The sequence below is a fragment of the Poecilia latipinna genome, unplaced genomic scaffold (assembly GCF_001443285.1).
Source record: "Poecilia latipinna isolate Pla-1442-1.1 unplaced genomic scaffold, P_latipinna-1.0 Scaffold1466, whole genome shotgun sequence".
In the NCBI taxonomy this organism is placed as follows: Eukaryota; Metazoa; Chordata; class Actinopteri; order Cyprinodontiformes; family Poeciliidae; genus Poecilia; species Poecilia latipinna.
Window position 1 is genome coordinate 30,639 of NW_015114082.1, and position 14,774 is coordinate 45,412.

Consider the following 14,774-nt stretch of genomic DNA (forward strand, 5'->3'; position numbering starts at 1 on the left):
AATGTGACATTTTAGTGTTTTTATGATTACTGACCAAATAATCTAAATCATTAATATCCTGGGGTCAGTTTGACATTTGCAATGTTTGTTTGATTGCCTGTCAAAGGTCAGAGGTCCCTTTCTTCTGTCTGTCCACAGCTCTATATCCGTCTTCCCAAGCCCAGAGGAATCCAGCATACTTCACCTCTTATCAGGCAACCTCAGTGACACACAGAGAGCCCGCATGGCCATGTAAGGGGCTCCACGGCCCACTGCAGGCTATGATAGGAGGGTGTCTGATAAGATGGGCTGAACATAAAACCCTCTGCAGCATCACAAATTGGCCGAGAGTCTACATGCATTCATTCAGACATGGTGAGTCAATCAAGGTTTTGCATTATTTTAAATAATTTCAGGGCACTGATTATTAACTAAGTTTTTGTTCTACTGTCATAAAAGCATCTGAATGTTCCTGTTTATCTTCTCAGGCAAGTAAAAAGGCCTCCAATAAAAGGCAGAGGGGGAATCAGAAGTCCTGTTCCAATGTGTTTTCAATGTTCGAGCAGTCGCAGATACAGGAGTTCAAAGAGGTAAGGCAGTGCTTACAGTTCCATAAAAATAGTATTTGTTGTTTTGTTTTTGTTTTTACTTAAGTACACCAGCCATACTTTTGTGTAAAATCAATTAAACCTATATGTTAAAACGTTTGAGCTGCAAGAGCGCGGATTTCTGGAAAACTGGGCAATGGACATTCAATTTAAGAGTATTACAACATTTACTGAACTCTCAAGTAGTTAATGTGCACAGAAACTAATCAAAAGGAAAAATTGAAACAAAACAAAAATCATGGATCCATTAGTTTCCCTTTGCTTCACCTTCAACGTGACTTTGGAGGTCATCAGAGTCAAACTCAAACATGTGAGGTTAAATCCCTTACAAGCTAAAGCCAATTTAAATGCTTGTAACATTTACAACAAAAGGCCAGTTTGATATAGAATGACCCAAATAAAATACAGATCAAGCAGAATTAGTAGTTGAGGACTTGAAATAGTAGAAACATTTCCAAATTTAAAAAATAGATCTAAACATGTCAGATGATTAGACGTATTATATCTTTTTATTTTTAGCTTGAAAGTCTGCTATTGCAAATAGAAGAAATATTTTTTAAATAATATTTGTGAATAGAAAATTTCACAATTAAGACTCATGAATTCACCCTAGTTTTTTTTATTTTTTATTTTTGTGTACAGCAGAGTTCCAAATGCAGCTAAAATTACATTTATTCAGAAGGGGTTAAAAAATGTGTAGTTTTAATAATCTCTACTGTAATTTGAATGAAATAGTTATTTCCTTCTAGACCTAATTGTAGTTAAAATCATCGTTTCTTTTTTCACATCTTAATATTTTTTCTGCAGGCTTTTGGCTGCATTGACCAGGACAGGGACGGGGTAATCAAGAAGCAGGACCTGAAGGAGACCTACGCTCAACTCGGTGTCTAATTTAATTTGTATACTTAGGGCATGTTAATAGATGTATGAGTATTGAATTAACAATCATTTTTAATCTCCACTAAGCTACCTGCTGTACCTGCTGAGCTCATTTTAATCAGACTTACTTATTGTGTGCTCACCAGGAAAACTTAACATTAAGGATGAGGAGCTGGAAGAGATGCTGAATGAAGGGAAGGGTCCGATCAACTTTACTGTGTTTCTCACACTTTTTGGGGAGAAACTCAACGGTAAGGGACTTGTATAGTAGTGATCTAAATAAAATAGATCACTACTGATCTATCTGAGAGTTCCTCAATTTCTTTGAGGAAGTCTCAAATGATTTTCTTTATCACCTTTCAGGGACCGATCCTGAAGACACCATACTTGCTGCTTTCAAACCTTTTGACCCCAATGGGACAGGTTTTGTTAATAAGGATGAGTAAGATTAATTTTACTGTTTGGTTCTAAAACATTGCTCATATTAGATTTAGAATTTATTGTTTCTTTATGTTTGTTTGTTTTGTTGTTTTTTTATTTTTAGGTTTAAACGATTACTGATGAATCAGGCTGATAAATTCACGGCAGAAGAGGTCAGTTTTTTTTTGTTTTGTTTTATTTTCATTTACAAAGTTATAAAAATTTGGTAACACTAAGCATAAAGGTTATCTTGTCATCAACATGTAGGTGGAACAGGCATTCACTTTGGCACCAATTGACCCAATCGGAAACATCGACTACAAGCAACTCTGCTATATCATCACACATGGAGATGAAAAGGAGGAATCATAATAGGCCATATGTGAAGTCAAGAAACATGGCTACTGCTGAGGAATAATTCACACTGGTGATTATTGGAGATAAAGTAGATTTTTTTAAAGATATTTAAAGTGGTGTATTACGTCAACTGCCCTTCTGTTCTTTTGAGGAAATGCTGTACTGAAAGACATTCAAAATAAAGTGCTGGACTCCCCTCCCAAAATGAGATGAATAAACAATTAGAAAAATTATTATGTGGTTTGGAAATGATTTGGTGATTTGATTTGCAAATAAATACATCCCATTTGATAGGATCTGACATGTCTCAAAAATGCTCTTAACTTCTTCGAGTTTGAAACAAACCTGAAAGCATAAGATATTTAATTGATTCCAAAGGGAAATGTTGTTGTAACTCATATTAATTCCAATTCTTCAAAAGAGTTATTGCAGATAATGATGGAAAGGTCTCCTGTAGGCTACATACTAATATGAAAAAGTGTTCCAAAAATGAATGTTTCCAGAACAACGAAAAAGATCAATAAAGCTCTAAGCAGTGTTCGCTCCTTCGGGTGAAAGGTTGATTGTACTGGTTCATTTCAGTAAAGTAATACGTGTTTGAAGATCCTTATTTAGAATCTTTTCGTTTTGTTTTGTTTTTGTTTGGTGGCTCTGTTACCATGGATTCGAAAACAAACAGCTCCATAAACTCCTTAGCCAAATTTTCCAACACATGAATTAAAGCCCAACTGCCTTGGTTGGGAATATTTGCAGTTTCTTCTTTTCACAACGTCACCATTGCAAAGAAGAAGGTATGCTTCTTTTACTGTCGCCTCCTTTTTCCCCTCCATTTTGTTTCTAACCTCTGTGGTTCTGCTGGCAGAAATGCCTCTTGTGCAGACAGAAAAAACCAACCTAGATGTAAAATCGAATCCAAACAATAATAAGGACCCAGATTCACTGAAGTTTCGAAAACTAAAGCATCAGGATGAGACGTGTATGATAAGGTGAGAATCAGTTAACTCGCTGAAGCAGTTTATGTTCATAAATAAGAAAAAGGGCCAGATATTTTGCATTTTCAGTGCTTTGTTTATTGCAAATCTGCTGCTCCCTGCTGATTTATTTTAACTATCTTTGAGCATTGTTGATTTTTTTTGTTATTTTGCTGAAATCAGTATCATTATTGTACAAATAGTTGGCATAGCCTTCAAGCTCCATATCTTTTTCTCTTTGGATTAAAGGAGCTAATTAAAGGAGCTAATTTCCATCCATCCATCCATCCATCCATCCATCCATCCATCCATCCATCCATCCATCCATCCATCCATCCATCCATCCTCTTTACACCCTTGACCCTTAGTGGGGACGGGAGGGGTGCTGGTGCCTCTCCAGCTGATGTTCCGGTTGAGAGGCGGGGTCGCTCTGGACAGGTCGCCAGTCAGTCGCAGGGCTCATTACGGCATCAAACATTTATTCTGGCAGCAGCTGTTCGACCACTGACATAAAACTTACACCAGATGTCAGCAAGAACCCAAATAAGGAAATAATTTGAAGCACATTAGTCTACAAAAGAAGGATTGGTTAAGAATTATAAATGGTGCAGGAAATAAGTCTAAAGATGTCGTTCTTGGTAATGATAACTTGAAGATATCTTTAGTAAAGAAATAACTAACCACCTTGCTAATGTGGGATTTTGATCTATTCTACCACAAAAGCCGAATTCAAATCTTAAAAGATCTAGGAATCTTTTATTTGCACTGATTTTTAACTGGAGATAAGTTAGGTAATTGACTAGGCCATTCTGGCAGTTTAATATTTCTTTTAAGACAAATATTGTGCGGCTGGGAATCCTGCCAGTACCACATGCTGTACCACACGACGTCTGCAGCTGCAATCTTCCCCTTTAGGACGATGATTTTGAGGTGATTCGTAGATGTGTTCTCCCTCCAAACATGTGTTCAATTACATCAAAATATTTCTGCTCTGACTTTATCTGAGAACATTCTTTCACTGGTTTGTCCAAATCTTCTGCAGCAACCTTTATGCAAGTTTCAAGCTTCTTCTTCTGCAGTTTTGCGCAGCAATCTTGTGGATGGCACTTTTAATTATTCTTTTATTTGATTTACTGTTGGGATTCATAAAGTGTTTTTGAGCTGAATTGACTCCTACATCAGAAATATGATGAGGGACACATGGTTGTGTCAGGTCTGTGGTGAAATGTTTCCACTTGCGGATTAAGGCTCCAAAGACACTCATGGGAATACTAACAGTAAGATTTACAATAATAAGAATTTTTGTGAAGGTCTTTTTGATATTATTGTTCCACCATACCTTGGTGATGAGAAGCCTTTTTACAGGCCAGCTGTTAATATTAAAGCAGCTGCTATTGATTTACTCGTAACAGAAGAAGGAATGCTTTCTAAATTCGGCAGATTTGAGCTGGTTTCTTTGACTTTATTGCAAACTGTTGCCAAGAACTGGTGTAAATTTATGTAAATGGCCCTACTAGAAATCATTGACATGCCCAGTGCTTATTTTACCACCTGTGTGTGAGTGTGTGTATTCTGCTTTCAACAGGTTTGAGGAACTTAAAGTTAGCTTAGATGTGCCGCCGAAGACCCCCTGTCCCATAGAGGTAGGTGAAATCATGATTTAGAGGCTTTCTTATCACTCCTGTGCATGTAGACACAAGATCTGTACATTTTATCTCTTTTGATCCAACAGTGCAAAATCCCAGCTAACCTCGGCCTTCAAGGTGAGAAAATTATCAGATACACACAGAAAGTATCAACTCAAATTTTCCATCAATTTCGATATGGAGGATTTAACGATTTATTAATTTATCACATCAGTAATGTCCTCCATTAGCTCCACTGGCTAATGGAGCTATATCAGCCAGTGGAGCTCATATTCAATAGGAAATCCTTTTATCAATATTTAAGGCCATTCATGAACTTGCTCCTCCATATCCATCTGACCTTGTTTATGTTCACACGAAGAACATGAAGATAGATCTTTTTGTGAATAGAAGTGGGTCCTTTTTCTCCATTCACCGGTCTGCCCGTCTCACTACTACAGGTCATAGAGCATTCAGCTGCACTGACCCTCATCTCTGGGTCAGAGATGACCCAGAGATGAGGGTCATCTCTGGGTCATCTGATGCATCTATCTGCATCAGATAGATGCAGAAGGCATCTATCTGATGCCTTCTGCTCTTGCTATTCAATTAATTTTATTTTACTTTGAATTGAATTTAAGGATTTTTTTCATAGTGTCCTTGAGTGTCAAGAAAGACGTTTATAACATGTATTATCATTTAGACAGCTCATCCAGCCTTTCACGCTCTCTCCAATGTTTGTTGACTTTTGAATCCACTAACAAGCCCCAAGAATATTTCTAAAGCACAATTCTTGGGAAAATTGGTAGAGTGAATTTAAATTGATTGGTTTCCTGGAACAGACTCAGCTCAGTCATTAAAAAAAAAAAAAAAAAAACATTTTAAAGAAAAAGCTAAACTTGAGCATATGGGAAACAATAAGAATGCTTTTTGGAGGAGTATAATTGAAGCTTTCAAATCTGGAAAATAATGTACCACATTATTGAGAATATTGGTGGAGGCATCATGTTTAGGACTGTTCTGCTGCATATTGCAACATCGGTGTAGTAATAAAGAATGACTAACTTCAAACTCAAACTGTACCTCAAATCAACAGAGAGACAGATGAAACTTCTGGAATGGTGTCCCCAAACGTCATTCCAGTTGAATAAATATGTTCTGTCACAAAGAAAGGTCTGCACTGCATATAAAGAAATTTAAATGAATTCTACCATTTCTGCTAGAAAGGACAGACAAAGTTCCAGCATGATGCACCAAAATATTGTTGATGACTGATGACAACTTTGGGGATTGTGGTTGAGGATTCATGCAGAACTGCCAGTTGATTTAAGCATTAATCAACCTTTATGACCTTATGTAAGCGTCCAATTAGAAGAAACATCTGTTTTTCTTAAATTTGCTTTCAGTTCCTAGAGAGAAAACAACTCAGACAAGCATCTGCCAGCGATGCGTGGACAACACTGCAGCAAGAGCAACAGCAGCAGCAGCAGCAGCAGCGGCAGTAGCAGCACAAAGACCCGAAACAAGGCTGTGTGTTATACTGTGAAACCAACACTTCACCCTGATGTTCAGTCGATTGGATTGTTATGCATAGTATCAATCATTCAGGATAAAACCTTTTGCATCTATTTTTGTCTGTGATTTGTTTTTACTTTTAAGAGTCGGGAGGACCCTTTTCCATTTTAGGTAAGAAATACTCAGTAAGATTTCAGTGTTTCTTTGGCACTTAAGTGGAAATCATAACAGATTTCTGTTATTTATCAGTGCTATTTTTGCAGTTAAACTGCATAATAAATATACAAAGGTGATTCTATTTTTAAATAACACAGTTTTTTTCCCCCTCCTGATCATGTGAACTAATAAACAGGTCTTATTTAGACCCTTGCATAATGACACATAACATGCAATCTGTAAACTAAAATTCTTAAGGTAAGAAAAGAACCATTTCACGAATCAGTTTTCTTCAAACACACATTTCAGTCCAAACACTGAAGTTTTGCAGCAATAATATTCAATTGCAATAACAGATAAGCAGCAAGGCAGTTCCTTTTTTCTGCTCTAGCAGCTTCAATATTGCACATAATGTCACTGGCTTAGTTTCCACTTAGCTGCTCCTTATTAAGTCCATTCGGGCATTCACGGTGTCCAGATAATGTGAAAACCAAGGAGTAAATTTGTCTATTTCCATCATGTCAAAACAAGATGGAGGTCTTGTCCCTTGTGCTGAAAGTTGATCTCAGTCACTGTTGCTGTTGCTGTCGTCTCCCACCACCATGCTGCTGTACTTTTTCTGCTGCTGCTCCTTAAACGTGTCCTTCACCTTCGCCCTTTTCAGACCGCCGTCCCTGCAGAGCCAAAGATCAATTCAACGTTTCAAACCTACTGTAACTCTCACTGTCTGAGATGTAAAGGTGTCAACTGTTTTAAAGTTTGAGTTTTACTTGTAAGTTTAGGAATAAAGCTTCAACTGTTTGAGGTCGTTTACAAAGAAAAGAGGTCAATGCTTACCACTGAAGGTCTACCAGTCCTCCTTGGTGAGCTATGGCAGATTTCACTCTGTTGGCAAAATGGACAGCATCCTCTCCCTCCTAACATTCAACAATAAAGAACAAACAAAGGATATTTTTCTGAGTAACAGCTGACCCACTTTGTGGAGGTATTGAGTTCTTCTGAGGCTGTGACACCAACCTGTTGGTGCATGGCTGGAAGGTACCAGACGTTACAGACTAGAGCCCAGCTCGTCATCATCCGCAGCAGGTAGCTCACCATGCTGTACTTGGAACTGTTCCAGAAAGCATCTCCAAACTTTGGGTCATACTAACAATAGACAGACAAGCAAAGACGTCGACTTCCCAGAACATTGGCATACCTTATCGATTTCTAAATCAGCTTAGATATGTTTAGGATAACAGCTCAAACAAGTCGTTAGAAGGCCAAAACCGAGGTATGACTTTATATACATTATTTACATTAAAATAAAAATATATACCAGAAAAGTACCTTGATGGCTACAGGATATATTGTTGCTCCAATTTCAAAACTTCCCTTTTTAAACATCATGACAGACGTGTTGTTAACACAGGTACCTGCAGAGAAAAGACATGCAGGAGATGAAAGGGAATATGTTGTGTGAGTTTTTATGTTTTCTTTTCAAATAAACATTCAATATATGTTCACAACTCAACAGTTAGCTTTGAAACTTTAGCTAAAATAACAGCCTTCCATGAATTATTTCTATGAATGTATAAACCCCAAACATGTAACTGGGTAACATGGTCAAACTTACCCTCTGGAAATATTAATATGGGAAGCTTTGTCTTGTCATTCACGTGGTCCGTTAACCTGGAAATAAATCAAAAGGTGAAGGAAAACCTCTGAGACCAAAATAAATGTACACACTAAGGCATCTGAAACATGATCCTGGGCTCTAATCTGGATGAGTCACTTTTCAAAATTAAGCTATGTGGTCATGTCCGGACAGTACAACACATAAAATCTTCCGACATGCTTACTGCCAGAAATACAGCGACTAGAACAACTGCATAAAGACAAACAACCAAGAGGTCCAATGAGAAATATTCCATGAAGTAAGTGAAAGAAGCCTTCCATGAATTATTTCTTACCTTTTGGTCACTAGATGGCGATCTTTCATCTCAGACCTCTCAAACCAGACATGAGGGCAAGACCTCACCATGGCTCTCTGAACAATCCCCATCAGACCTCCATGCACCTGCCCCACCTGAAAACCACAAGCTGGCCTGTCAAAGTTCACACTTCAAAGATTACAGAAAATTGAATGTAATAAATGTGGAGGCATGTTAGATTTATCACACACCATAGCATAGCAGCCGTCGTTGCAAAGTATGACGATGTCAATAGGACTGGTGTGATTGGCCACACAGATTCCTCCTTTTTTGGGTCTATTCTCTCTGCATTTAAAAAAATAAAGTCAATGTCAAATTTAAAACAAAAGGGAAATGTATTCCTGAAGATACAAACGGAGCAGCTCCAGTTCTCAAGTGCTGCTATCCTGCAACTTTTAGATAAATCAGCCCTCCAACACATTTGAATCAAATGGACGGCAGGTTACCAGGTCTCTGCAGAAATCAATGACATGATTATGAGGGGATTCAAACATTTTATTCAGCCGTGTTGGAGAGGGGATGAATCTAAAGGCTGCAGGATAGGAGCTCTGGAGGATGGGCACCCCAGCAATAGAATGTTTAATGAGAAATTACTTGTTGTGGTAGCGGATAGTAGCAGAAAGACCTCGAGCACAGATCCTGTAGCACATGACATGGACCCATTCACTGAGCCAGAACTTTACCCTAGAAATTAACATTCAGGTCAAAGCATGAAATTGGATTTAAGAGCAAGAAATTCCCTTTGTGTGGAACAATTTTTAAACCTGAAAGACTTTCTGATCACCTGCAATTTGGAAGAAGTCCAACCGCAGACGTTCCAATCACCAACCAGGTCAGGCCGATGCAGGCCAGTGTGATCCTGAACGGAGATAAGAAAAACTAAATGTCAGAATGAATGAGATGTGAAAGGCAGAAAGCTACAAAGGTCTGGCCTGAAGACATTTTTTTTGTACCAGAAGATTATAAACACTATCTAGTCCTTTCATATTTGACGTGGAGTCCTGATAAGAAGTTAGTAAAGACTCATGGTTGATTATTTATTTAGGGCTTTTACTAATTTGATCCAGCCTTATTTCCAGCCTGATGATACAAAATAAATCTTCATAAAGTCCGAAAATAAAAACTGTTCTTCTGTGAAATTAACATGACACTCAAAAACTAAAAAAATACAGTACTTTTTAGTGAAAAGGTGAACACACTTTGATTTAGTTATTTGGGAAACCTACAAAAGCAAAAGTTTCTTAATATAATCCTGCTTGTGTATGATCTTTTCAGTCACATCACTGCTGATGATTTGTGACAGCTTACTTCAACTGAAAAAAAAAATCCTGTCAGGACAGAGTTTCAGTCAGGTCCAAGCTCTGGACTTTCAACCTTTGTGTTCTTTTATAGATTTGTTGCTGCACTTAAGATAACGGTCATGGTGAATGATCCAATGTAGGTCAGGGGGATTTCATTTTCAGGATGGAGAGGAACAGTTTCATCTCTAAGGCATTACTGTTTGCGAAATTTTTTGAATTGTGCGCAAACGATTGTGTGTTTTGGACCAGGAAACTGCTGGTCAGTTTTTATGAATGTGATCAAACCCACTAATGTTAAAAACAGAAGGCTGCCTGTTCTGCTGCTTCTGCTCTCACAATTATTTTTCCATTTCCCAATACAGAATTTATCTGTTTGTTTATTATCTTCTTCTGAGGTCGTCGACTTTATGACATGAAGAGTGTTCAGATAATACATGAAAAGTGCAACAAATTGTAATATTAACAAAAATTATCTTAATCTCAGAAACTTAGTTGCCCTGTGTTTTAGCCTTGATTTTGGCAAAATTAGAATAATGTTATCATTTGGGGAAAGCGATAAGGAAAGAACAGCTGATATCAGATATCAGTCATTAATACTGAATCAAAAGAGTGGAGTGGGTGTTATAAAAGGGAGTGGAGCCTGAAATTATTCTCCTTCTGTTAATATGTAAGGAAATGTGCTGGTGTAACTCCTTTACTTCAGAGGGCCTTCACAGGCTGCTGCTAGTCAGATCACAACAAAATGAACAATTATTAAGAACCTCAAGCAGAGAAGTTTGATGATTATGAGGAAAGCTCCTGGGGCTCAAGAGGTGCAGGTGCAGATTTATCTTCTAAAGCGTAATTAGCCAAGAGATGTGATTGGCACAAACACAGAACCTGCTCAGGTACTGAATGGTGACAGATAGGTGTAATACTTTAGGATGCTGGTCTGATGTCAAGAGAGGCAAAACACATTAAGGACAGATTGACATTCTGCAGGAAGCACCAGAACTGGAGTGCAGAGGATTGGGGTAAAGTTGTTTTCACTATGCCCACTTGAGACTATGTGGGGGAATCTGGAAAAAAAAAAAAAAATCCAGAGAAGCTAAGGTGAAATGCTGCATTGAGCTTTGTGTTGTGCTGAGAGCAAAGGATACCAGGCCAATCACGAACGGAGTTGCCTCTCATTCAAGAAAGTGGGGTTGCTCACATTTTGTCTAACAATATTTCTATGATTAAAGAATGGTATGGAAACATCTTCCAAGGTTACTTTGCACATTGCAATGTTTTTTGAGCATGATGAAGCACTAAATTACTATTGATGATTTCTCAGAAATCAAAGCACTGAAAATTTGGAGCCAAGGCCAAGAAGCCCTAAACCATTGAGAATGTAGTTTGAATAAACTTGATGTATTTCTCAGCAAAAACCCTTGAGACTAATGAAATGTTTATTATTGGCTTCATATACCACTGAAACATTTCAAGTAGAAACGTTTGTGAAAGTTTCTGTTGGTCTCAACTTGTCTGTCCAACATCGCTTTCTCCTTAAAACAAAGATTGCCAGACATTCATAATTTAGGTTTGACAGTCTCCTCGACAATCTTTAACGGTATTATTTCCTTTCTTTTCTAACAACAGACTAAAAATTTGATTTTGCTGTCACCAGGTCATGTAAAGTACTTGTTTACCTTAGAGGGGCGAGGATGCAGTATCTCACAAAGATACCAAGGCCATAGACCAGTGTCAGCTTCAGACTGATGTATTGGAAGTCATTGTGGGTGCGAGTCAGTAGATTCCAGGATACCAGCTCCTCAGAGGTGAACCGCTGGGTTACCTTTATTGTAAAACGGAGAATTTTTTATTTTTTAAATCAAGTCAAGACCTGTATGAGTTGAAAAAAAGAGACAAATATACTTTTAGCTTAAAATCTAGTAAGCAAAAATCAAAGGCACCTCATCATCTACAATGCTCTCAATTCCCCTTCGAGTGAAATAGAAACAGTCGCTAAGTGTGAAGTCGCCTCCTACTGGCGGTTTGGGTCTACTGCGTCGGAGTTCCTCCAACTCTTTCTCCATCGAGCCGTGTTCCCTTTGGATGAGTCCTGATGAAGAAAAAAAACAGATAAAATAAGAGTCAAAGTCAAACTCAATCACTTGATAGCAATCTGGATGAATTCCTCTCCATATCTCCTCAGATTATCCTCAATAGAAAAGAAAACCAAACACAAAGCAAAAGGAAAAAGTTTACTTAAAAATAATTTTAGCAACAGTTGATTAAAATGTGATATTTATTCAAAAAGAGCAACCAAACTTCGTCCAATTATAGTTTTTCACTTATGTTTTTTTTTTTTTTCTATTTGTTTTCTATGTTGTTCAGATGCCTCATGAAGTCACATAAGGCAACCGAGTCCATTTTACTATATCTATTTATATTGTTATTTTTGCTTCATTTATTTGCATGTTTTTATTTGAATTTTACTGGTCATGGTGTTTAGCTCCATTCTGCACCACTGTAGCATTTAAGTCTTTGTTCATTTGAGGAAAATTTAGATAAATTCTTGCACCTTTTATGGAACGCTAACAATACATTCTGCTGGGAAGTACCTTAAATTCGAATTTTCTCTTAGAGGCTTTACCAGTTATCAAATAACAAACTGCATCGTGCAAAGAAGTCCTTCTTTCAATGACTGAAGCTCACTCTAAGGCAGTAAAAGTTATCTATCTTTCTCCCTGAACGATCTCGGTACAGTTAGCCTGACAGCACAGCTTCAAAGTCCAAAGCCTGATCTACCAAAGTCCGTGTTGGATACTTCAAACCTTTTGAGCATTTATTTTTGAAGCATTATTAATTTAACCGTTCTTATCCACCGTGAACAGCGTGCCAGAGACGCATTTGGCCTCTACAGAGACCTAAAAAGCAGTTTTTGCTGACAGCTGCTTTGCATTTATATGCTGCTGCAGGAATCATAGCCCATGCAGCACGGCATCAGATAAGGAGTTGAGTAATTGTGTCTTTTGAGATACTCTAGGTAGGGTTATTTGCTGCATAAATGTTTCTGTTCCTGAGTCATTGTCTCTGTATCCCTAAAAACATAATATTTTAACTCGACAAAGTAAAGATATTATTAAACTGTTGTAGGATAGTGTCAGCTTTTGCTAGGGCACAGACCACCACGTCATTGCAACATGCCTGTTCAGACTTGCAAAAGAGAAATCCAGTATTGCAACAAAGACAATTGGGTCCCTAAATCTGTATTCATGTTTTACAGCCAAGAACACAGACAGTCTCACCATTAGATGCAGAAGCTTTAGCACTTTCTTCTTCTGCATTTGCTTTCTGTATGTTCAGAGTGGCCCACTGTGGAAGAGGTCACACAAAAGACAAGTCAAGTGTGTATTGGATTACCTGGATGATTTTAAGCATGTGATTTCATGTGGCCATACCTCTAAAGTCTTCACCAGGATGTTCATGTAGGTCTCAGAGATGCCCAGAGAAAATCCAAACATGGCTGGGATCATAATGAGGCAGACAATGAGGTAGAGCCAGATCTCTGTGGCCCAAAGGACCCCTACCCAGAAGTTCTCCATCCCTCACGTTATTCCCTGAGGTTCACCAGCCCTGTGGCTCAGACGCAGTGGGTTTACTACAGGAGACAAAGAAAGAAACAACTCTTAATGTGTAGTTTAGGTTTATCTCATGTAAAAAAATAAAATAATAAGTAGTACTCAATATTTATCTATTTAGTGAAATTCAAAGGCAATATAAACAGGAAATAAGCATAAAGTCCACAAACTAGCACAGGTGATTCAACTAAGTTCAAAGTATCAAAAGGTCATTTTACAATCACTGACACAGACCCAGTCAAACAACCACAGATCAATATTACATTTAAACCTTTGTGCTTACAGAAATAAATGGAGCAACCAGATATAGAACGATATCAAAGACTAAAGCTTTTCCTCACTGCGTTAGTTTTCTGAAATCATCAGCGGCAGAAGTTCTCAGATTACAACAGCTCAACTTACGCACCAAGCTGCACTCCATGTTCTGGCTGTCTGAGGTCTGAACTGGACACGCAGAACAAAACCACGCCCATTTACTACTTGAACAAAGTTCACGGATTCCGGGTCAAACAGCGCCCTCATGTGTTCACCTAGAAAAGAGCAGACACGTGGACCAGGACCAAAAAAACACTTTCATCGACCATAAATGTTCATTATCCTGTCATGCATGCAATCCATGCATCCATGCAATTAGTTGTTTGACATCTGATCACTCAATAAACCCAAGTACAGACTCATTCAACTATTGTAAGTAAATATATTTTCTTTGCATTAAGCCATGAGTTTGAAACAATACTAATTAATATAAATATATCCATTTACAATAATAAAAAGGAAATTCAAAACTTAACCTATTTAACTTGAAATTAGTAAAAGAAAAAAGCTTACTTATGCTGCAATATTTTCACATCACAAATATTTTGAGGTCAAACATCTTCTTTCCTGTTTAAAATAAATATTTATTAAATCTTCTCCTGTTAGCATACCATGCAACCACTTATTTATTTTAAAAACAAATAAGTGCTTATCATCTGTTTTTATCATAGGAATAGCACTTTAATCTTTTCCTGAAACTACCACAAAGCCTTCAGGGAGCCAGACAAAAATAAAGGGGCTCAGACAGATTACTCACCCCAACACTTGGGGAAGCCATAATGAGGAATGTGTGCAACAGTCTCCCTGCGTCAATCCCTCTCTCTCCCACCTAACACTAACAAAAGGTCTTGATAATTTTCCAGGTTCAAAGATTTCACAGTCTGATGAACATTACTGTAACTGGGGGACGTAAAGGGGTCAGTTTAGGTTTGGTCTCTGTGAGCAATAGGATGGTAATTCATACTGGGATTATTGTACATCCAGAGAGCACTCTGGATATATTTACAGAAATGTGACCTGGAAAAGCACATATTATTTAAGAATTGTAAACTTCTTCATCTAAACATTTG

General features: G+C 37.7%; 2 protein-coding genes across 4 annotated transcripts; one reads left to right on the forward strand and one right to left on the reverse strand.

Moving 5' to 3' along the window:
• The first annotated feature begins 89 nt into the window (after nt 1-89).
• Nucleotides 90-2,537, forward strand: myl7 (myosin, light chain 7, regulatory). Its single transcript, XM_015057485.1, has 7 exons — nt 90-354; nt 468-569; nt 1,395-1,470; nt 1,613-1,717; nt 1,830-1,908; nt 2,011-2,059; nt 2,154-2,537. The coding sequence occupies exons 1-7, from the start codon at nt 352-354 to the stop codon at nt 2,256-2,258; spliced, it is 519 nt and encodes a 172-aa protein (XP_014912971.1). The 5' UTR covers nt 90-351; the 3' UTR covers nt 2,259-2,537.
• A 4,246-nt stretch (nt 2,538-6,783) lies between these two features.
• Nucleotides 6,784-13,874, reverse strand: agpat9l (1-acylglycerol-3-phosphate O-acyltransferase 9, like). 3 transcript variants are annotated; one of them, XM_015057482.1, is made up of 14 exons: nt 13,796-13,874; nt 13,210-13,409; nt 13,057-13,123; nt 11,719-11,867; nt 11,455-11,600; nt 9,268-9,342; nt 9,078-9,167; nt 8,675-8,768; nt 8,463-8,578; nt 8,126-8,181; nt 7,840-7,925; nt 7,528-7,656; nt 7,348-7,427; nt 6,784-7,184 (listed from the first exon to the last, which is right to left on the reverse strand). In XM_015057482.1, exons 2-14 carry the CDS (start codon nt 13,351-13,353, stop codon nt 7,076-7,078), a joined length of 1,341 nt encoding a protein of 446 aa, XP_014912968.1. In that variant the 5' UTR covers nt 13,354-13,409; nt 13,796-13,874; the 3' UTR covers nt 6,784-7,075. The 3 variants fall into 3 exon arrangements, with proteins under 3 accessions (XP_014912968.1, XP_014912969.1, XP_014912970.1); XM_015057483.1 differs by having other exon boundaries at nt 13,731-13,835; XM_015057484.1 differs by lacking the exon at nt 13,796-13,874 and adding an exon at nt 13,673-13,766.
• Nucleotides 13,875-14,774: the final 900 nt, after the last annotated feature.

Coding starts and splice junctions, on each gene's coding strand:
- agpat9l (XM_015057482.1), bottom strand. CDS start 13,353: ATGGAGAACTTCTGGGTAGGGGTCCTTTGGGCCACAGAGATCTGGCTC. Junction 11,868..13,056: donor TAAAGCTTCTGCATCTAATG/GTGAGACTGTCT, acceptor TTTCTTCATCAG/GACTCATCCAAAGGGAACAC. Junction 7,428..7,527: donor TTCCAGCCATGCACCAACAG/GTTGGTGTCACA, acceptor GTTGAATGTTAG/GAGGGAGAGGATGCTGTCCA.
- myl7 (XM_015057485.1), top strand. Junction 570..1,394: donor AGATACAGGAGTTCAAAGAG/GTAAGGCAGTGC, acceptor TTTTTTCTGCAG/GCTTTTGGCTGCATTGACCA. Junction 1,909..2,010: donor GGTTTTGTTAATAAGGATGA/GTAAGATTAATT, acceptor TTTTATTTTTAG/GTTTAAACGATTACTGATGA.